Source organism: Phalangium opilio, unplaced genomic scaffold (genome assembly GCF_054372755.1).
Source record: "Phalangium opilio isolate 3A_F unplaced genomic scaffold, DU_Popi_V2 ptg000041l_1, whole genome shotgun sequence".
In the NCBI taxonomy this organism is placed as follows: Eukaryota; Metazoa; Arthropoda; class Arachnida; order Opiliones; family Phalangiidae; genus Phalangium; species Phalangium opilio.
The window spans coordinates 3,806,138-3,830,011 of record NW_028324165.1 but is presented as its reverse complement, the minus strand read 5'-3'; the positions used below and the strand labels follow the sequence as shown (position 1 = coordinate 3,830,011).

The 23,874-nt window shown below is 36.5% G+C and overlaps 2 protein-coding genes and 1 long non-coding RNA gene across 8 annotated transcripts in view; 1 reads left to right on the top strand and 2 right to left on the bottom strand.

The window, feature by feature from the left end:
* Positions 1 to 18,035, bottom strand: part of LOC149679432 (uncharacterized) — a 62,403-nt gene extending 44,368 nt beyond the window's left edge. For 5 of the 6 annotated variants that reach the window (XM_089835170.1, XM_089835169.1, XM_089835161.1 and 2 more), the window contains exon 1: positions 17,148 to 17,206. The gene's annotated coding sequence lies outside the window, so the exon portion shown is untranslated. Of the gene's footprint in view, positions 1 to 17,147; positions 17,215 to 17,410 lie in introns of those variants that run through there. The other variant, XM_089835167.1, reaches the window with a different exon arrangement.
* On the top strand, positions 2,242 to 11,586 carry LOC149679433 (uncharacterized). Its single transcript, XM_089835155.1, has 7 exons — positions 2,242 to 2,393; positions 7,525 to 7,606; positions 7,678 to 7,782; positions 8,099 to 8,230; positions 8,317 to 8,959; positions 9,044 to 9,193; positions 10,110 to 11,586. The coding sequence occupies exons 1-7, from the start codon at positions 2,242 to 2,244 to the stop codon at positions 11,048 to 11,050; spliced, it is 2,205 nt and encodes a 734-aa protein (XP_089691281.1). The 3' UTR covers positions 11,051 to 11,586.
* Positions 18,036 to 21,202: 3,167 nt separating the features above from the next.
* On the bottom strand, positions 21,203 to 23,177 carry LOC149679431 (uncharacterized). The gene is made up of 3 exons (XR_016365766.1): positions 22,101 to 23,177; positions 21,487 to 21,591; positions 21,203 to 21,330 (listed from the first exon to the last, which is right to left on the bottom strand). It is a non-coding gene; the product is annotated as an uncharacterized LOC149679431 (long non-coding RNA).
* Between the last annotated feature and the right edge of the window lie 697 nt (positions 23,178 to 23,874).

Below are 23,874 nucleotides of genomic sequence, written 5' to 3'. Positions count from 1 at the left end.
GGTGCAAAGGCTTAAGAATCGTATGAAAAAAAATTATTGAACAATGCTACAAAATTGAACTAACTAAAAAACCGCTGGCTTAAATGAATTTTATTACACTTTTTTTCCAAATTTCTAAGAAAAAAATCAAGAAAATGTATTGAAAATGATCAAATTTAATGGCAAAGTTGATGCATCTAAAATAATGAGGAAATACGCGGAGGCTAAGACCGTAGTCTGCTATTTTATCCACGTTGTTACTAACACGCATGCGCCTCGCATTTTCCCCCACTTTTACCCTCCGACATGTGAAAAGGGCTATTGACAACCTACTAGCATCGAAATTCTCATTAAGAATGGCTCCCGCGAATAAAAAACGGCAATTTTCAACTAGGTCGGCGTTATCTCATTTGATTTGAAAAATATCATTTGTCTTTTTTACCAATGCCTAACCGTTTAGATTTTTTTAAAGCAATCTTAGCACCAAAAAATATTTTTTGATTCAAAATAAATGTTTTATATTCTTATTAAGAATAAAACAAGAGGATAAAAAAGGTCTGTCCTCTCGTAATTTTTTAAGCTTTTATCATGATTACTCTATACAACAGTAACAAGGAGTATAAACCCATTAGTGGAAGCAGTATTTTTTTTCCGAAACAATCTCGCTTATGTTTATCCTCTCTAGACTTCGCTAAAAACGTATTACTCCTTCGTAAAATATTAATAGACAGGCAAGGATTCATACCATTAAAGAAGGAGCGCAATATTATCCATATTTTCATTTCATATACAGAGAAAAGAAATGATTATGTTTCTGAGAGGAGCTTCCCATTTTGGTTGTTGTTTTGAAAAGTATATCGAAATTCACGGGCCTTGATAGATATAGGAGGCAATGAAGGAAATATATCGCATGCACGGGCCTTGGTAGATATAGGAGGCGATGATAATCTCTCTCTTTGCACGAGAGGTTTATCTTTAATATTTAAATAAATATAATTCTTTTAAATTATTTTAATCTTCAGTAATTAACATTAATAATAGTTAAATCGTTTAAAATAAAGTTATACCTATTATCATCTCAAACTTTGCTAATATTGACGTTTAAAGTGAAGGGTACCCCTCTTGCCCGCTTTCTTCAAATTTTGGGGTATATATACGATTCGTTTCCATCATAATTGTAAGGAAAAAGCGCAATTGCGAAAACCTTTGGTGGCGATCCCACCTTAGACGTTTCTCGTAACCCTAGCTGATCGCCGCGTATATCCTAAAACCAAACGATGATAATGGAGTAGAAGCAACCCCTCTACAGATTGGTGTCTATGTGGAATAGACGGAAGACTAGTGGATGGTGGTGTTAGAAGCCAGTAAGAACAGACTGGTGTCCGTGTGGGATGGACGAAGACCAAAAGATGGTCGTGATTAGAAGCCAGTAAGAAGAGACTGGTGTCCGTGTGGGATGGACAAAGACCAGAAGATGGTGGTGTGAGAACTCAAGTATAGGAGCCATTTCCGTGACTGTGAAAGCAGTTCGGAAATGGCGAACACGTTTGCTCCGATTCGCAAACTGCGAACGCGGTCACGTGGGTGTAACAACGGACAGACACACAGACAGACACACAGACACGGCCGTTACAGAACCTCTCCTGGACTACGTCACACGGAGAGGTAAAAAATGTGTTATCGTTTCGCTAGTGGCTTTGGACTGGATTTCTCGCCGTGTTGAACTTCAATTATTGACGTCATAAATCCGATTCGCATCGAAAAAACCTGCTCTTCCAGCCGCTGCAATCTGTGTCACATCGATGCGTAGCGTGACGTAGAAACCGGAAGTGCGAAAAACCGTACAGTAAAAAAATCGGTCTCCGATGCGCGCAGCGCTGCGTACGCTAGCAGTTACTGAACGTAGCCCAGTAGTGCTGGCATGGCGCTGGGAGTTCAAGGCTAATTTTACCAATGGAGCATGCACCGCGTCTCATCACTACTGAGCTTAAACCATTGGAATACGCAAAGGTTTCTCGAGCGCCTCCGGCAGTAAAAAATCTGCCCAAAGGAAAACGCCATCACTATTTTACCCCGAAGAGTCGAAGCAAAAGTCGAAGCCAAAAGTCGTTATAATCTTTTAGCAGACGACGCATAGGAGGATTTCTACCATTTTAGAATTCGGGGTAATTCAGTCAAAGTTGGTCAAAAGGAAATTTAGTTTTAGATAGTGTTTTCCAGAAAAGTGTTCCCAACTTCATCAGCCCTGACTGGTAAGTAAGAATGTATATTAGTGACGGTGACACTAAGTCTTTGTTTATGGCCATATTTTTATTATTTTTAAGATGTTACGTATATTACCTTAACAGGGAAACTGTAGAAAGAGTGATGGAATTAGTTAAAGAATGTCGAGTTATGGTCGAACGTTTAAGCTGGTAAGTAATGAATATAATGCAACTTGGATGTCAACAAGGCATGTAACGGATCCAAACCGTAACCCATAGAATAAATTCCCTAAAGTGGATATGTTTTAATTCCCTGAATACTGCTACCTTTCCAAATTATTGCTGATTAGCTTGTTTATTGCCGCAATTTCAACAATATTGGGCAAATTGAAAGAGGCGCACATTTAGCCACTCGTGTAACTTTGTTAGGGCTGTGCGAGCCTTGAAATTTTGGTTTCGAGTCGAGTCTCGAGTATTGAAATTTTCCCTTATCGAGTATCGAGCCGAGTCTCGAGTACTCGAATCGAGTATCGAGTAGTTGAAAAATTTGTTTCGAGTATTTATCGAGTAATTAGGAATTGATTTTCTAGTATTTTCACACTTTCTGTTAATTTATTGCTCTCATAATAGACATTTAGTGTAATATTGATCATTGACAACTACTTGAAACAATTCCCAGACGATATTAGTCCCTTTAAATTTAACGAACTTAATTCCTCATTAACATCTTCCTTGGAATCTCATTCCTCAACGAAGTCACTTCTAGCCTTTTTTATACTTCGCGCAAGTCCCAAACGAAAATTACTAAGCTGAATTTCAAAAATAAAATAGAAAAAATAAATTAATAAAATAAAACAATAATAATAATAATAGTCAACGACCTTTTAACTGTATTTTATTACTTTTACTTCCACTATTGAACCAGCTGGGAGCTACTACCTTACTACATTACACTTGTATTATGATCTAACCTACCCAATGAGCAATAACTTGCGTCTGTTAACCAATAAACGTGACTTTCTAGTAGATTTTTATAGCTCCTACATCCCATTTTCAGAGTTAAAGGATATTCAATATGTATCTATCCATAGTATTTTCTCCATCATCGGTATTTTTTTTTGTCCTGTGTCCCGCGCGACTTTTCCTTCTAGCCTCCTGGTAGCAGATCTCTTTTGTTTTTATGTTTATTATATGTAATATTGGATGAAAAAAATTATGGCGCAAAAATTTTTCGGCGCAAATGATTATTTAAAAAGTTACAAGCGTTTAATTCTTTGGCGTGTGCAAAGGCTTCAGTAGCGCCGCCAGGATTATTTCTCGCGTAGGCACAGCATGATCTAGAGGCCCCTCCCTTTTGTTTTGAAAATTTATCATGCATAATTTTGGAATATGTTTCAGGATTTTGACGAATATCTCCAGATTTAAGGATTAGATTTCAGTATTTCCTTTTTTTGTGAGATTATTAAGAGTACGGAGTTTTTGGCAACCGTGTCCCAGCGACCCTTCTTATAAATTTAGTCAAAGAATGAAATTCTTTTCGAAGCTTTTCCGAATTCATGGACCACTAAGATAGGATAGTCTCTTATTTAGTTAGATTGATCTCGGTTAATTAAAAGTATGGCCAGGTCTGATAATCTTTCCTCCCCCATTGTAGTACGTAATCGTGTTCCAATTCTATTCAGGGAACTGAAACTTCTTTCTTAAACTGTATTGGCTACGGGAATACACAAAACAACAATATAACATTTCCCTAGATCCCGAAAGCCATCTTTCATTGGCAATAAATACTCGTAACTGGAAGCTCTCACATGAGCGATTCCCGTATGAGTGGATTTCATAATATTGGTCCTCATAACAGCAGTTCAATAAATAGCGGTTTCCCGAAATGGCAGTTTATCCGTTACAACAACAGCGGTTCTTTTAAACGCAGCGTACCGTTACAGCAGTTCTTTAAAGAGCAGTAAAAGAGATATGCGAAAAACGATAGTTGTTTATTATGGTGTAAGCTTAGCTGGCCCAGCTGGGTTAAATGAACTCAAATAGAACTAGTTTAGATATGGATAATTTGGTTAGGTTAAAGTTGATTATTTCAACTAAACAGTATTAAATCAGGTTGGGTTTTTACGTTTTGTTTCGTTTGGTTAGACTTAGGTTAGTAATATTTTGGAAATAATGTAACAATGTTACGCCTTTTCCAAAGTATTGTTGTTTATCTTCATTGACTTACTTCCCAAATAATAATATGCATTTTCCAAAAAATTACTGTTTACTGTTTACAATTATCTACTTTCGAAGTAAAATAAGCTTTCTCGAATTATTTTTCTATCCTGGTATGAGAAATGTAAACTCATACAGCCTGAAGAATAGTACAATATTTAAGTGTACTTCAAAAAAATTCAAAAACACGATCGGTTAGTAGGTCACATTACTGATTAAATGATGGCAGAAAAACGTAGTTTTTGAAACCAGCGAATATAACTGTATTGTTAAGAAATGCTCGAAACTCAACACAACCACCGCTATTTCTAAAACAGCAGTTTTGAACAACACCGCTGTTTTTTTGAATTGCGGATGGTATTTCGAGAACCGCTCTACCGGGAACTGCTCATACAAGGTACACCCAAAAAAAGTTACTCTCGTATAATCTTGGGTGTTCTTGATACTAGTTTAGAGTTGGAAAATTTTATTCCTCACCGCGACGCATGCCGCCTACCGTTTTTAGGTAGGGAGGGGAATTTCCGACTAGTGTCCTTTCTAGTTTCTATGCAAGAGAGGTGTAACCTGGGGGTCAATGGTCAACACTTTAGCGGGGGATCTTGTTCTTTAGAATATAAAGAAAACGGGTTTTGAAAATGCTCTCTTGAACATAACAAAAGCGTAGTGTAGCGAATATGTCAAACAGGTGTGTGATGTGGTGTTAGATTTTTACAGATAGAAATATAAACTATGAAATTTTATTTGAAGGCCTCTATAGGCACGTTTTTAAAAATTTGGAGGCCCTCCAAGTAGGCCAAAATTTTCCAGCTGCTGGCGGCGCGACTGAAAGGCTTAGGGATCCATGCCATTAGCTAAAAAAACAATTATAAGTGGATAAAGGACCATACACGTATAGGAGTCACCAATTAAGATCTCTGCAGACGAAAATAACCAAACCAAACCTAGCATAACAAAACTAAACCTAACCAAACCTAATATATAAATATTTTGGACAAGGTGGCAGCTAATTAATAGGAGAATATTTTGGAAAAGGTGTCAGCTAATTAATAGGAGAATAATTTGGAAAAGGTGGCAGCCAATTAATAGGAGAATATTTTGGAAAAGGTGCCAGCTAATTAATAGGAGAATATTTTGGAAAAGGTGCAGGCTAATTAATAGGAGAATATTTTGGAAAAGGTGCCAGCTAATTAATAGGAGAATATTTTGGAAAAGGTGCAGGCTAATTAATAGGAGAATACTTAGGAAAAGGTGCAGGCTAATTAATAGGAGAATACTTAGGAAAAGGTGCCAGCTAATTAATAGGAGAATATTTAGGAAAAGGTGCCAGCTAATTAATAGAAGAATATTTTGGAAAAGGTGCCAGCTAATTAATTGGTTATTTTCGTCTGCAGAGATCTTAATTTGTGACTCCCATACGTGTATGGTCCTTTTTCTACTTATAATTGCTTTTGTAGCCAACGACATGGACCTCTAAGCCTTTGCGTAAGCCAAAGACTTAAACGCTTGTAACTTTTTAAATAATAATTTGCGCCGAAACATTTTTGCACCATAATTTTTTTCATCCAATTTTACATATAATAAACATAGAAAGAAAAGTAAACGACTACCAGGAGCTATTCTGAAATATGTCCAAAAAGACTACTATTTTTACTACTACCAGATACTACCTTACTAAAAAAGTATCGAAGACTGCCTCGTAAGTCGTAACTAGGAATGAAGCGCTTTGCTGTATTCATACAAGACACGTAAAAATATTTACGTATAGGGAGAGGGCGTTTGTCAGGGAGGGAAAGAACATCCGACGTCAATTTATACCTCTACCTAGGGGAGCGTTTGTAGGCGCGATACTGAAATTCCCCCGTTAGGGGGATGGAATCGAGGTAAGAGATATAAGCCTATGACGTGGCAAGAATGGGTTTGCCCTCTCCCTATAGAGCTATTTCAGTTCGCGGGGAAAGGAGAGCTTTTGAGGCGTGGTTTCGCCAGTCCCCGCCTAGGAGCCGTATTGTGCGGGAAATTTAGCATAGAGTTCTTCAGCGGCCCGCACGGAGGGAGGGTAAAAACCGGCTCCGTTTATTGGCAGGCCCAACTGTGACGTTTGCCCCCTTCAACTGACATAGCTCTATTAGTTTGGGGTGGGGAGGGCGTGTTGGTTTCGTATGTGCTAATGTAGTACAGTATTCATGTTTTGAAACTCACTAAGGTAATATTCGAGATGGCCCAACGGTTGGGGTACATTGTCTTACCAACCACATCTAACTGAAAAGGTCCCTTGTTCTATCCAGCCTAAATAGACAAACCACAAACATACACACTTACAGATCATAATCGTAAAGCCAGTATGTCTTTTACAAAGTAAATATTTTCCCCCCAACCCAAAAAACCGGTCTATAAAGAAAATATTTCCCTAAGTAGGCGTTCCAAGACTTCGGCTTCGCAGTCGTCAATCAAATTAACCCTAAACTTGAGGGTTACCGCAATCTAACCGGGTGAATTCTGACGATACCAATGTTCTTTCTTTCCCAATACTTCCAAGGGCTGGAAGACGATCTTTTCTTAACTAAAGTCCAAAACAACTTGTTTCCGTCCGAAGTCGGAAAATTACTGTTAACTCATAACATAGAGCCAAGAAGGAACTAAAGTACTTTTATTTATTTTTTTGCAATTCTTTCACATTACGAGCTTCAACGTGGTAGCGGATATTGTCTTAATCGGTTTCTAGCCACACTTGTTCATGGCGTACCCCGGCCACAAACATACATACACACAAATCATCAGCACAAGGCTAGGTCTGGAAATATAACCACACCTAGCAAAAATGGGGTTGAGGAATAGAGCTATCTCAATTGTGACGTCAGTACCTAGGTAAAACGTCACACGATTGACTTTGGCAGTGCCAGTGGGCGGCCATGTTTGGTAATTCTTAGATTTTATGGGCAAATAGCGTGGGTGACGTCACACTAAGGTTTCAGAAATAGCTCTTGAACAAAATTGCAGCGATAATTATCACAATCTTTTGAACTAGTTAAGCTTTGCCATGTGTTTCTTAGCCATGATAGCGAAAGCTACCATGTATTTGTTCGTTTTTGATTTACCTTCATTTTGAAAAATTATTTTATTTTAGGGATAATTTACAATCCTACAAACTCTCTTTACAAAATTCCGAAATGAGTTTAGTAAATCTTCAAAGGTTGGCAATTAAAAAGGTATTTGTGAAATTATTGCAATATTCCTTTTGTTTTAGACAATCTGAAAATTACGAAAACTTGGTTTTTAGGAAATGGACTACGAGGAAGAATGTAACTATGATCACTTAAGCAAAGATGATCTAATCAATGAAGTTAAAGCTAGAGATGATCGAGTTACGAAACTGGAAGCCGAGGTATTTTTCAAAGCATGGGGGAGCTTTTTTGTAGTGTGAAATTAAGCACAAAAATATGAGACCCTTTTGGGATCATAGCCAATTTTATATGCACAGGATAAGTTGTCGAATCTGTTGTCTCTTAAATAAAGGCTCTAGTCCAAGGGGATTGGTAGAATGTCCGTCGTTATTAAAGATTACCTTTGTTACTGATCCCCTTCTTGTGTGTCATTGGTTTCACCTTTTTCTTCCTTGTCCCTCCTTGCCCCTTTAAAATACTTTCAGCCAAAGAAAGTCCGTAGATTGTTAATTTGTAATGGAATCTCATTTTATTTAGTGTAATGTCTTAATTTCAAACTTGGAAAAAGAGAGAGTGAAAACAACATTAACGATAAATAAGAAAATAGACGAAGTTGAAAGACTCAATAGGGTCATTAAAGACTTGGAAAGGAGAATTAAAGATCTGATGGTATGCAACATCCTTCACTTTCATAGTCAATAGGAAAGAGAATTACTTTAAGAATGAAAGTTATTGTTAATTGTTTAAAAAAAAAGGAGAAAAGTGGAATACATCAATTAGATAATAATGAATACGTGAAAACTGAACCCGTTGAAAATGATTTGGAAATTAATGTCCAGGAGTTATCCCTTCCTATTGTTATGCACAGTGTCCAAGGCATTCTGGATAAAGAAGATATTATTCAAGAATCACTTGTTTTTGAACCTCAATATGTTCCGGAGTTTTACAATACAAACACAGAAATTGCAATTGCCTCAATAAATCCTGAAAATATGGGGTTTATAAAGCGAAATACGAATCCGTGTGTCCCTAAACCGAATTACGATTACAGTTTGCCTCAAAATGCGCCTTCAGCTAAAATTAAGGTCGAAAATCAATTCGAAATGTCTCCTGATACGAACACGGAGAGCGATTCGCCACGAGAACCTCTTGAGAACAATATTAACGTTAATGACTCTCTTCTTAAATCGCAAAGTGTGTCGACAGAGGGAGAAACTGAGGTTAATACAGCTACATCGCAGAAATTTCGTGTTCGTGAATTGAATGTTGAAGTCGAAAAACATTTGGATGCAAATGTGGAAGGCGATTCACCAGAAACAGCCCTAGAAAGTGATGTTGATGATAACCAATCCAAAAAGGCCTTGACAGGTGCCGAGGAAACTGATAGACAAAATGAAAGTATGGAGCTTTTTGTTGATCTGAGCTCATTGTGTGTGCCAGTGCATGTTCCTGAAGTAGAACGCAACCCAATTGAACTCTCAGAATTGCCCTCCGTCTCTTTGGAAAGCGATTTACCCGAAGTTCCGATTGAAGTTGGAAATAATAGTTCGGTGTCCAACTCGGAGACATTAGAAGGTGTCACTCCAAAGATTCCAGAAGGTAAAACCTCATCGTCTCGTTCGGAAATTACAGGTAAAACATTTTATGCTTTAATAGTCTTCAGTACCTAGTATGAGTAGTCATATTTCCGACTTCTCGGTATATAGCCTAATAGCGTATTCCATTTAACTGCTCGGAGGTCGCTTAACAATTGTAATGTATTTTTATCATATTCCGAAAATCGCGAATGACGGAGACACGAACTCCCTGCAGGAAAATCAGTGTTTAATTTTTGGACCTTATTACGCTTTAGATTCACTTGTTATTGTTGTACATACTTAAAGTGGCTGGCCGGAGCTGTTGGGGTGAAGGGGGGTCAAACTGTTGGTTAGCATATTGCTTACCCGCCCACCGCGACGGTGGAGCCATTGATTATGGCCAAAGAGCTGGGTGTTTTCCCCCTGAACTATGGGCGGTCTCCCCCCCAACAGCGCCGGCAAGCCCCTTTAATAACAGTGGCATCACTTTTGTGTAGTTATACTGCTTATATTGTTAAAGCGTACGCAGATGCACATGATCAACGCCATTACTTATCTTAGCAATTGTTACTCGTATAACTTCGCATTATCGTTTTTATGAATTGCGCCTGCACAGTTCTACCATAAGCATATTATACCACCCTCGTATTTTTGTAATTAAACCAGTCCTACATACTTAAACATAAGTTTCATCTTGCAATAAGTTCTGATTAACCTGTCTTAAAACTATTGAATGAAAATTAATTTGAGAGAAAAGAAAAGTTAAAAGTACAACCTTTCGGGTTTCGAGCCAAGGTTGATCTTCATCCCCTTTTTGTTGAAATACTCGTTTACTCATCGACTAACGCCTTTGATCAACACACCTTTTTTCTGTAACGCTGCATTTTCGTACGCACTACCTTTTTTTTATGAAGTTCGTATTTTTGATGCTAAATTATAAATGATGTTTGTGGTTTTTATATTTTCTATAGAGAAATTGAAGAAGAATCGTAAAACCGGGTTCAAATATTCAACTGAATATAAACGGGGCTTACAACGTCGCATTAGAAAAGGTAATGAAGGAAAACGCTTCAAATGTGAACAATGTGACTATACATGCAAGCATAAGTGCGATTTCATCAAACATCAACGGATTCATAGCGGTGAAAAACCGTTCAAGTGTCATCAGTGTGACTTTGCAAGTACACAGAAGAGTTCTTTGATCACACATCAACGCATTCACACTGGTGAAAGACCCTTCAAGTGTGATCAGTGTGACTTTGCAAGTACGCGGAATTGCGCTTTGACAGTACATCTACGCATTCACAGTGGAGAAAAACCCTTCAAATGTGATTGGTGCGAATATAGATTCAGTCGGAAGAATGATTTGAAGTCACATCTACTACGCATTCACAGTGCTGAAAAACCCTTCAAATGTGATCAGTGTGACTACACCAGCACAATGAAGAGTGATTTGATCAGACATCAACGCATTCACAGTGATGAAAAATCCTTCAAATGCGATCAGTGCGAATATTACAGCACGGACAGGGGTTCTTTGACCAAACATCTACGCGTTCATAGCGGTGAAAAACTTTTCAAATGTGATCGGTGTGAATATGCAAGTACGTGGAAGGCTCATTTGATCACACATGAACGCATTCACACTGGTGAAAAACCCTTCAAATGTGATCAGTGCGAATATGCTTGTATTCGCGGGGATAATTTGATCACACACAAACGCATTCACAATGGTGAAAAACCCTTCAAGTGTGATCGGTGTGACTATGGATGCACTCAGATGAATAATTTGATCAGACATAAACTCATTCATAGCGGTGAAAAACCCTTAAAATGTGATCGGTGTGACTATGAATGTACCCAGAAGACTCATTTGATAGAACATAAACGTAGAAAACACATGTGTGAATAGATGGGTTTACATTGTTGAACCAGTTGGACAAAAACCATATATATTTCCTCGTCTTCTGTAATGAATAGGCCGAAACTGTGTATGTAACAATCTATTAAATTTCTCCATTCTTAACTGTATTGCACCTGCACAATTCTACATAAATAATAACTTATTGCGAACTTTATGTGAAGAGTGGTACTTTCTCCCGCTAAAGTTGTTTGCTTCGTTCCGGCCATTTACAAATGTGGAATAAACCCTTGTTCGTGACCAATGTGCCTTAGGAAGAACGCTCGTGACTTGGAAAAAGTATGGGCAATTTGAATGGATTTGAAGACTACACAGCCAGAAAAAAATTCATTTATATCAGGGGTGAATCCACCCCTGTTTATATCCAATATGGAACATATTTAAATGTGTTGGACAAAACGTTCACACTTTGTGTTATTCTTAAGATTCTACATAACGTACATTTGAACTGTAGCACTTACGACGGCTCATCCTCTTGAATAATCAAAATAATAAAATCCCTCTTTCCCAAGGCTCTTTACCATTCATGTCTACTCATTTCTTATTATCGCTGGTACTTATTTCGACCAAAAATATGGCTGAAATTTACTCTTTGTTCATTTTGTCACGTATATTTTATCATACTATATTCATTAGGATGAGTTTCCATTCTGTGTATTGTCTTAGTATTATATTTAAATTTGCACAATAATTATCCACTAGAATTAGCAACGATTGAGGCCCGGCCGGGCCCCGGGAAAAGGACCGAATTGCCCCCCTCTCTCGACGGCCCTGAGAATTGAGCTGCAGTGTCGTGATCTTAAGCTTTGAACACTGCTATAAACGATTCTCTCACATCACGGCCATATATGGAAAGAATATCGACGCTTTACATAAAGAACCTTAATTAAGAACTTTAATGTTGTAAATGCGTGCTTGGCTTACTTATCTTGATACACGAAAAAAGGGTTTCCCACATTTATGGATTTTTGTGAAAATATATTCCACCAAGTAAATTTTCCCCCATCATTTCCATGTTACTTTCATATTTTATTTTTACTGTCTTTTTAACCACATCGTGAGTTGGTATTAATTTGACCTGCTCTGTTGCCGGCAGCATTGTAGGAGGCATTGTCAGAGCCGTGTCAAAGTGCCGTCTTTGGTAATATAGAATTATAAATATAAAATTTGGCAAATGCGCTGTAAAAGATAGTTACTAGTTTCTTTGGCTCGTAAAAACCCAGAGCTCAGGTTTTGTGAAATATGAGTTCTAATGTGGGTTGTCTTTTTTTTCTACAGTTTTTTCTTAAATTTCTTGGAAGACGCGAATAACATTTAAGGAGAGAAGTTAGAAGTTTTTTGCCCATCGATTATAACTTAGCGGCTTTTAAACATTCCAATTTTTACGTCGCTCGTTACTTTTGTGACAAAACATTTAACTGTTTAATATTTTTTTTGGTATTGTTTGTTGCGTGAACACCGATTTTTATTTGCCTTCTCTCTTTGCCTTAATTTCTCATATCGGTTAAACTTAATTTATCATATCGATTGAACTTAATTTATCATATCGATTAAACTTAATTTATCATATCGATTAAACTTAATTTATCATATCAATTAAACTTAATTTATCATACGATTGCACTTAATTTTTCATACGATTGCACTTATTTGGTCATATCGATTAAACTTAATTTCTCATGTCGATTAAACTTAATTAGTCATATCGATTAAACTTAATTAGTCATATCGATTAAGCTTAATTAGTCATATCGATTAAACTTAATTAGTCATATCGATTAAACTTGATTAGTCATATCGATTAAACTTGATTAGTCATATCGATTAAACTTGATTAATCATATCGATTAAACTTAATTAGTCATATCGATTAAACTTAATTAGTCATATCGATTAAACTTAATTAGTCATATCGATTAAACTTAATTAGTCATATCGATTAAACTTAATTAGTCATGTCGATTAAACTTAATTAGTCATATCGATTAAACTTAATTAGTCATATCGATTAAACTTAATTAGTCATATCGATTAAACTTAATTAGTCATATCGATTAAACTTAATTACTCATAACGATTAAACTTAATTACTCATTACGATTAAACTTAATTACTCATTACGATTAAACTTAATTACTCATTACGATTAAACTTAATTACTCATTACGATTAAACTTAATTACTCATTACGATTAAACTTAATTACTCATTACGATTAAACTTAATTACTCATTACGATTAAACTTAATTACTCATTACGATTAAACTTAATTACTCATTACGATTAAACTTAATTACTCATTACGATTAAACTTAATTACTCATTACGATTAAACTTAATTACTCATTACGATTAAACTTAATTACTCATTACGATTAAACTTAATTACTCATTACGATTAAACTTAATTACTCATTACGATTAAACTTAATTACTCATTACGATTTAACTTAATTACTCATTACGATTAAACTTAATTACTCATTACGATTAAACTTAATTACTCATTACGATTAAACTTAATTACTCATTACGATTAAACTTAATTACTCATTACGATTAAACTTAATTACTCATTACGATTAAACTTAATTACTCCTTACGATTAAACTTAATTACTCATTACGATTAAACTTAATTACTCATTACGATTAAACTTAATTACTCATTACGATTAAACTTAATTACTCATTACGATTAAACTTAATTACTCATTACGATTAAACTTAATTACTCATTACGATTAAACTTAATTACTCATTACGATTAAACTTAATTACTCATTACGATTAAACTTAATTACTCATTACGATTAAACTTAATTACTCATTACGATTAAACTTAATTACTCATTACGATTAAACTTAATTACTCATTACGATTAAACTTAATTACTCATTACGATTAAACTTAATTACTCATAACGATTAAACTTAATTACTCATATCGATTAAACTTAATTACTCATATCGATTAAACTTAATTTCTCATATCGATTAAACTAAATTTCAAATTGCAATATCTGTATGAATTTCTAATTTCTCGCTCTTTTTGATTCTGCAAGAGAATTAAGGATTTTGCATAAATGCATTTTTATTTTAATACTGCGAAGCATATCGATAAAGCGGCCGGCCTTTAATGACAATTTGCATTTGTAAGTAGACTTTTCTTCTATAAATATAAATTTCGTAAACAACTATTTGAATTTTTATGACCCTTTTCTATTATCTATCGCCGTGGTTCTAATATTTAGGGACCATTATATTAATTTAGATGAGAAAATTAATGTTATATTAACTAAAAGTCATTTAGTTAATGACTTTTTCCGAGGGGTCGGACGTTTGTCAAAATCCCGTAGAGTTCGTTTGAAATCTGTTTGAAATTTCTCTCGAAAATCTCGAAATCCCGAAATTTCACGTCATTTCACGTCAAAATCTAAAAATTCCAAAATCTCACGTTAAAATCTAAAAATCCCAAAATCCCTATTTTAAAATCTGAAAATCCCGAAATCTCACATTAAAATCTAGAAATCTCGAAATCATAACGTAAAATCTCGAAATCTCACCCTAAAATATCAAAATCTGAAAATCTCCACGCTTACAATACACGTTTTGCATCTATTTAAGAGAGGAAGACACTGCATCTCGCTTTTTGGCTCCTACGCTATGTAAGAGTTCTGTATTACAAATTAGTTTTTCTCGATTTTTCTCCAGTATTCATTACGGTAAATTAAAACAAATTTAAAGTCTAAAACCTAAACCTACATTTCAAAGTCTCGAAATATTCTTTGAACACCGGAAGTTAATAGTAAATCTTGATATCCCCTGCAAATTCCTAAAATTTCATCAAATATCTGAAAATCTCCTCGAAATCTAAAAATATCCTTCAAAATCTGAAAATCCTGAACAAAATCCCGAAATCTTCTTCGAAATCTGAAAATCTCCCTTAAAATCCCGAAATCTTAAAATCTTGGACTAGATATCCAGATTTCTAAAATCTTAGTCAGAATCTCAAAATCTGGGGCAAAATCTTGAAATCTCAAAATCCCGTACACTAAAATGCCGAACGTCCGAGCCCTCGACTTTTTCACTCTAGTATATAAACGACAAAACCATAAATATTTTTAGGTCAACCTCAGGTTATATTTATACCTTTTCCCGAACGCTTCTGATTTCGGCTGCTATTCTAACACGGATAAACAGGTTAAAATTTCGAAATCTACGAACGTGTTTCGGTCGAGTCAAAAGTGTTTACATAAGTCTATTATGTAAGGTCCCCATAAGTATGAGTCCGCAATTAGGTCCTATACTACCGGCATTGTACTCGTATTAACATTTTGAAAATTTGGCGGGTACGATAAAAGCGCCATCTATAATTCCTAGGCTGTTTGCTTATACCGGAAGTTAGGATAGGACTTTCAACTTTTTCACCAATTGGGGAATGGTGGCGGGTACCGTTGACATTGCTGTTTATTTAGTAAAATCATGTCACATACTTTAAATATAACGGCGGAGACAAATAAAAGCGGTCACTATCATCTTTACGTGGAGGATTAACTTAAGTTACAAGATGAAAACAAGCTACACTTTCAGTTAAAGGGGCTGGCCGAAGATGCTGGGGTGAAGGGGGGGGGTCAAACTGTTGGTTAGCATATTGCTTACCCGCCCACCGCGACGGTGGCGCCATTTCTTATGGCCAAAGAGCTGGGTGTTTTCCCCCTGAACTAAGGGCGGACTTCACCCCAACAGCGCCGGTTAGCCCCTTTAACTGACTGAAGTAATGGATCTGGCAGATTTTCTTGATAAGACTTTAAATGGCAAGGCAATGTTCAGATTGAACATCTTTAACGGTGTTAAGAGGATAATCTAATAGATAATCTAGATACTTTTCGTGCAAATTGTTTTCTACTAACCTTGAATACATTCTACCTCTTTATGTGTTAATTAAATGCGCTTCTTCATTTAATACTACTTTAGTTTAGGCTAATACCTCCCAGCCCCATTCCTGGCCGCCGCCATTTTTAAACCTGCCTACGATTCAATCTTTAAGACCAAAGAGAGTATAGGGGAGGAGTTGAAACTCCCCCGCTCCACAAGGCTAAATTACGATGTTGCCCCTAAATTATACTAGTGGTACGAGGGAGTTTCCGGCTCATTCGCGCCACCTACGATACCATTTAATGTCTCCGACGGAAATGCCTCGGTACTGCGCTCCCCTATACTCTCTTTTTTAAGACTAAGACATGCGCAATAAGAAATTCGATTACGTCAGCTCCGCTTTGTGGTACCTCCAGAGTCCGACAGGGGGCGATGAAATTTCCTTACCTGCTTCCTTCATTAGGGGCATTTGCTATTGACTTAAATTGACTTTGTTTCTGACTTATGGGGACCTTACATAATAGACTTATGGTGTTTAGTATAAGTGAAAAGTGAGTGAATGGTAGAATTCTTTCTTAGAAAGAAAGGGTAAGTATTTCACTAAGAAACCTGTTTTAAATTCCAATGTTAAACATTTGCCCGTGAAACTCTTCTAATGTTGGGTCACAAAAATCGAGGATGCCCATTTCCAGACAATATTCGAGAATCAGAGCCCAATTCCGTACAAATTGTATGGCCCATTTCAGGAATAAATGGAGGGGTTGGAATGGCTAAGGGGGCTCAAAATTTTCGCGTGACTGTGGACACATAAGGCGGGAACCACTTCTTCGGAAAACATAGTATAAGCCTTTTCTTTATGCTCTTTAAGATCTTATGGGGTTAAGGTGGAGTGTTTGATTCTTATTAGAGGGGTTAAGTATAAGACAAACACCTATCTCTTTTTTCACTGATGATTCATCCTCGCAAACGCTAGACTAGATGTTAGAATGCAGTCAGTTGTGGGGGGTTAAGGCCTTTTTAGCGGAAACGAGGGGCTTATAAAATTTCTGAATCAAAAGTGACCGCGGTTGTTGGTATTTGTCAAGTGAGAGTAAAAATAGATTCGAATTCAAGTTTTAATATTCAACATAATATTCAATCTTATTCATAAATTTTCACAAACTTTTATAGGGGTAAAAAATAAGAAATTGAGCAAGACAATTAAACTTACATCTAAGGCAGGTTTGCAATTTATAACGTCTTTGAAATGGCTCCTCAATAGGATTACCTCCTACAGCCTTTAAGATTTTAAAAATTAAATTTAGGGGTTTGTTAGGTTAAAAGCGTGCAATTATGCACTAAAAAAATAATGTTCAAAAATGGAAAGTTAAGATTTTTTAAAATGAATCAATCCGTCAACCATAATCTAAGTTCTTTAACAATAGTTTCAAGCCAGTTAATCAATAGTTTCAAGTTTTTTTTTTAATTTCTTACGCCAAGTAGCTCCTCTTCCATATTCTTCATAGAGGTTCAGGATCTTTTTTCTTCTTCTCGATTTAAGGGTTTTTCTTCAGGATCTTTTTTTTTTCTGTCGCGATTTAAGGGTTAATTATGTTTTTATTTTTCTCTCGCGATTTAATAATTCGCGCGCTCTCTTCTTCTAGGGGTTAAAATATTCAACTTGATGAAAAATAAAGGTATCAAATGAATAAAAATAAAAGTGTCGAATGAAAAATAAAGGGTTCGATTTAAAATAATCTCCGTACGACTTTAGGATTTCTTTAGGGTGAGCCGACAAGGGTCTCGTTTAGACATTTCAGGTATCGACTGACGATGGGACAGGAGGGACTTCGTATATATAACTTCTAGTTTCTCGCAAGGATTTCTGGGATAATGACGTTTGTTGATTGACTTCGGTTTGGCGAATAGTGGACCATATTTATGACGTAACCGGGCGTATTCATGTTAACAGCGAATGGGCAAAACTTTTTGTTTTGGGACCAAATACGGATTGGTCAGTTTAAGGGTTAAAAAAATGTTCTAGAAGTTTCTCGGGCCAGGTACCAGGATAGTGACTCAAGGTCTGGTTGCTTGGGGGTCTAAATAAGCGTAGTATTTCTCTGGTTTCTTGGAAAAAGTTTTGTTGCTAGGTATTTTATTTTGCACTGTGGATACTGGGGTATAGGATAGTTTTAGAAAGTTCGCTGTCAATTTTGATGGGCTATTTCCTCTTTCATTGTAGTTATTTTTGGAAACCGTGAATTTCTTTTCAGTTTGTTTTAAAGGGATAGGTTTAAGTTTAAAGTGGTAATATTAGGTTTATAGGGGTAATTTAAGTTATTTCGTTGTTAATTTAAAGATTAATAGGGACTTGGCAATTCGGGCTTAACTCCGCCCCCAGCGCCATTATGGTATGTTTTTTAACAGAATGAAAGCTATATAAGCCCCTCCTCCTGGTATGTTTTTTAGCACTAGTGGAAGGTAGACTGACGTTGCATGACGTAGTACTGCCAAGTCCCTATTGTAAATTTAATTCGATTTTTGTGTTAAGATGGTTATAATAGCTCCTCCCCCATCGTCTGCTTTGCAGTCTGCTGAGGGCGGGAAAGTACAGGCCTAAAAAGTGTGCTCAGCTAGTCAGCATGGCCAGTCAAGGCAATCCCTAAATTACCGCCAACTTGGGATCTGCCGAAAGTAAAAAACTCTACAAAACTCTACAATAGTACTTTTCCCACTATGTGTCGTCTGCTAGATAACACCCTTTGGCTAGATTGACTTGGCTTTCGACCTAGGCGGTAAAATAGAGTAGTAATTCGACAAATCAAAAAACTAGGCGGTAAAATCCAAAAAACCATGATCAAAGCTAAATAACGACTTCATTTGAATATAATAACGCAAGACCATTTAAATACGTTTAAATATTACAAATCAAAGTAATTAAAACGTTTCTCTCAACAAAAAACCCTGCGAAATAGTGGTGGTACAGTAGTGTTTTTATTTTCGGCATATTTCGAGACCAAAAAATATAAATTAAAGCTAGTTAACGATTTGAACAAGTTTAAATTAATTTTATAAATGCTCTCTCAAATTTTTCGGGCATTTAAACCTCACTTAATTGGAATAGCTATAAATTAACTCCTACATTGTCTAACGCAATGCCATTTAAACAAGTTTAAATAATACTAATCAACGTAAATTCGAACGTTTACTCTCATAAAATAACAGCGCGAAAACTTAGCGGTAAAATTGTCTCTTCACTTTCGGCATTTTCCAAAAGAAAGAAAAACACTAATTAAAACTTCTACTGGTTCTATCCAGCCATTTAACGCAAAAAATTAAATTTCGGCAATTTCTAGAAAAACCCTAATTAAAGCTAACTAACTACTTAAGATAATTGTTTTCAAATACCAAATCGTTTTGCCCGTTGTACCGAACCACGTAGCACATAAATTGACAACAATGACGATTAAAATAATTTTACAATTAACTTTAATCATTCTCGGCGTATTAATATTCCAATTTAAACATCAATTCAGTAGAGAATTCGCTTAATACCGACCAAGTTTCATCATCGTCTAATGCAAATGCCTTTACACACCTTTAATCATTAATTACCAAATTTAATTATACTTAAATGACTTCGTTACGATTTATCTGATTCATATAACCCGCTACGTGCCTGTCCAAACCAGACGGTAATTTAGTGTATGGACACTTTCGGCATTTTACAAAAATCACGTCAGTTGCCTACTCTAGAGCCTAGATCTAGGCAACCCCATCCCTATCGCCGTGAAGCAAATCAATAGAAAAATGGCTGTCCAAAACCAGGCGGTAATTTAGTGTATGGACACTTTCGGCATTTTACAAAAATCACGTCAGTTGCCTACTCTAGAGCCTAGATGGCAACCCCATCCCTATCGCCGTGAAACAAATCGATAGAAAAATCCCTGTCCAAAGCAGGCGGTATCAAGGAGGGAGGGTAGTTTAGTTAGGTTTATTTAGTTTCTGAAACGGACTTAAATAACCTACTTTAATTGCGACGTTTATTGGAGTTTTGGAACTCTTAAATTTTACCATACAAAATGTTCTTCCGAAACTCACTATTTTACCCCTAAAAGCGGAAGCGAATTTAGCCAAAAGTCTTAAAATGTTTTAGCAGACGACGCATAGGACTATTTCTATTATTTTAGAATTGAGTGTCACTATTCTCACCCCCCGGGTAGAAATAGGCGGAAGCCTATTCGTACCCTAGGTGAAAATAGCGTAGAGGCTATATCCACCCTACCACGTGACTAAGAATTGAGGTAAGGGCTGCTGTAGGGTGAAAATAGCAGTATATTTTCACCACCCGGTGAAGTCTACCCCGGATGAACATAGCGTCGAGGCTATATCCACCCTACCACGTGACTAAGAATTTAAGTAAGGACCTGCGACTGGCGTCCCGCAACAGGGTCCTGTTGTTTTGGGTGCCGGGTCATAGCGGATATCATGGCAATAGAATTATATCGGTTACGGGGAGGGTGACATTAAACTCCGCCCATTCGCCATTTTGGAGGCAGAATTTAACATGAGCTCTATAGCCACCAGAAGGTGACTCCATCTGTTGGCTTGTTAATTTCATTGGCTGAAAAACCAATGACGTCTCACCCCCTCAGCAAATATAACTCTATGAGCAAGCCAATAGATTTGCTAAAAAGGGGGCGGAGGCCAAGTTCTTGGGGCCGGTGCCTGTCGTCCCCATCCCCTACGGACGGGTACGTCAAACGGAGTTTGCATGACAGGCTGAAAACCAGCTCTGGCATAACATGGAGGGCCAGAGACAGACAAAAATGTTTGTCAATGTCTGGTCACTTAGGAACTGGAGCTTGTCAGGAAGTGATTGAGGTAGGTCATAGATTAAGGATAAAGCGACGCCTGGTAAGGCGCTGCTATCAAAGGCTTAGTAATGCAGACTAAATAATAATAAGATGGAAGTCTGCAAAATTAACCGAGATAATCAATTCTCGCTTCTCGTTAACTAGCTCGAGCTGTAAGTTTCTCTCAGTAGCATTACAAAGTATGGGTAGTGACGTCAGACTTATGGAACATAAATTTATGGTACAAATTTTATTTCATTATAAAGCAAACAACGCTAAAATTAAAAATCTAAATAATAATATCACTTGTTAAATAATTTAGTAACAATTAAAATAATTTAAAAATAAAATTAATGAATAAATAAATAAAAAATGTATGTACACTTAAAATAATTTAAAAATAAAATTAATGAATGAATAAATAAAAAATGTATGTACACTTAAAATAATTTAAAATAAAATGAGTGAAAAAAACTTTTTGCCATTGATCAGAAGGCTTTCCGCATTATCTTGATTTTTTTCCCATTCAGCAATCATGAATTCGATTTCTAAATCCAACTAGAAACATATTTCACATTAGATTGATTGCGAGTGACTAGTATTTAACATAGTTACAAATTTTTGGAACAATTAACAGTAATTAGGGCTAAGTGTAGAGTGGAAATAAACAAACAAAGCCTTAAAAGGAAAAGTTCAGGTAACGTTACTTTATACCTTAAAAGAATGGCATTTTTCAGATAAGCCAATCTTCTCCCATGTGTCGCTCAAGGTTTTCTGAGATTCAGCTAGCATTAGGTTACCTTCTCGACAAGATTGAAACTACGAAAAAGAAAAACTGATACTTCAGAAACGTTTGGGAGATAATTTGTTGCTACGTGAGAGACTAAACAATTTTTATGTCTACTAAAACGTTCATTATTAAGTATTATCAGTCAGAATTAAGGGCATTACATTGCTGACTCTCTTAGAAATGATTTCACTGCACATTCAAGTAATCAAAAACCCATCCCCAAATTAAAGAAACACCTAGCTTTACAACTTAAAACTACAGAGGTTGGTACGCTGTTATAATAAATTCCAACCTAGCAGATCCGATAATGGTAAAAGGGGTTAAGTTTAATATGATTTATAAGTACAATTTTCGCTACTGGCTAAGACGAGAGTAGTAGAAAGAAACTAAAATAGCAATATTGTACAACAGGTGGCAATAAACAAGCATTAATTTGGAAAAGGCAGCAGTATTTTGGATTAAAACCTATCAAATTTAGTAATTTTTAATGAAGGGGGTATTTTATTCGGTTGATAATAACAAAAACGGACTCATTTACCCAGGATTGCTGTCGTCCTTCTCCAGCTCGCTATTAAATTCATGCACAGCACCCAAAATATTTGTCTACAATGACAGTTTTTATTAATAGATCTTCGCTTTGATGACGCCATAATCAAACTTAACTTTATTAGTTAAATATTCGGCAAAAATATTTTTGTAGTAAATTTCACGAGTCAAATCGATAACTAAACTGAATCATGAACGGTTAGGCGTTTTTATATTCAACCGCCTCCGAATGCGCATGGCTTTCGCGAATCTTATTGGTCAACAAATCTTCAAACTTCATAAATGCAGGGATGGAAATAACCAGCGTGGGAAATAATGCCGTGGTGCAACCGTGCAGGGCAAATGATCAGATTAAAAATGAAATCGAAAGGGGTCACTGGTCCACAGGACTGCTGAGGATTTTTAAAAATTTTCTTGATTCTTGAATATTAGGATCTCGGCGTTTTCAACTACAAATTAGTAAAGTAGTCCAGGAATTAACTGAAATATTTTAATTATTCACTTTTTTAGCTTAGCAGACGACGTGCCCTGGTCAATGGTCATAGACCACTTTAATTAATTCATGGCCAACTTAGATTACCGGTGGTAGAAGACCTGCCAGCTTTACCCGAGCCCCATGTTAAAAACGACTAGCAACTTTCGCCGTTAGGTGCGCTACCAACCCAGTTTTCCTCCTAATACTTTTTCTATGGAGAAATGCGCCGTTTAGAATTAAGCCTCGGTCTTGAAGGAAGTTTACAATAAAATTAAGTGGCACCGTTGGACGAAGGCTTAGGTTTTCCGAGAAATTTAATTTATCCGCCTTAAAAACAACTCCAACTTTGAATGTTGATTCCTAGTCAAATAACGGACGGAAAATTATGAAATTGGTCTCAAAATATAAATTAAAACTTACTTGACTTCTCATTTAAAATTCGGCCACGAAAAAAATCGGTAAATATATTACAAATGCTCTTAAACCGAGTCCACTTCCGAATTTTTTTCCCCATAAAAAAGCATTATGAGGAAAACTGGGTTGGTAGCGCGCCTAACGGCGAAAGTCGGAACTAGGGGTGATTTTGCTAGTCGTTTTTTAACATGGGGCTCGGGTAAAGCTGGCAGGCCTTCTACCACCGGTAATCTAAGTTGGCCATGATTAATTAGTCGGACTATTTTCACCCGGGAGGGGGTACGCTACCACTCTCTTTAAATTTTGAGTGTCACCGGGTAGAAATAGGCGGAAGCCTATTCCTACCCTAGGTGAAAATAGCGTAGAGGCTATATCCACCCTACCACGTGACTAAGGATTGAGGTAAGGGCTGCGGTAGGGTGAAAATAGCGTGGCTGCTATTTTCACCGCCCGGTGAAGTGAAAAGTCTACCTCGGGTAAACATAGCGTAGATTTTATTTCCACCCTACCACGTGACTAAGAATTTAGCTAAGGACCGCGGGAGGGTGAAAATAGCTTGGGCGCTATTTTCACCGCCCGGTGAAGTGAAAAGTCTACCTCGGGTAAACATAGCGTAGATTTTATTTCCACCCTACCACGTGACTAAGAATTTAGCTAAGGACCGTGGGAGGGTGAAAATAGCTTGGGCGCTATTTTCACCGCCCGGTGAAGTGAAAAGTCTACCTCGGATAAACATAGCGTAGATTTTATTTCCACCCTACCACGTGACTAAGAATTTAGCTAAGGACCGCGGGAGGGTGAAAATAGCTTGGGCGCTATTTTCACCGCCCGGTGAAGTGAAAAGTCTACCTCGGGTAAACATAACGTAGATTTTATT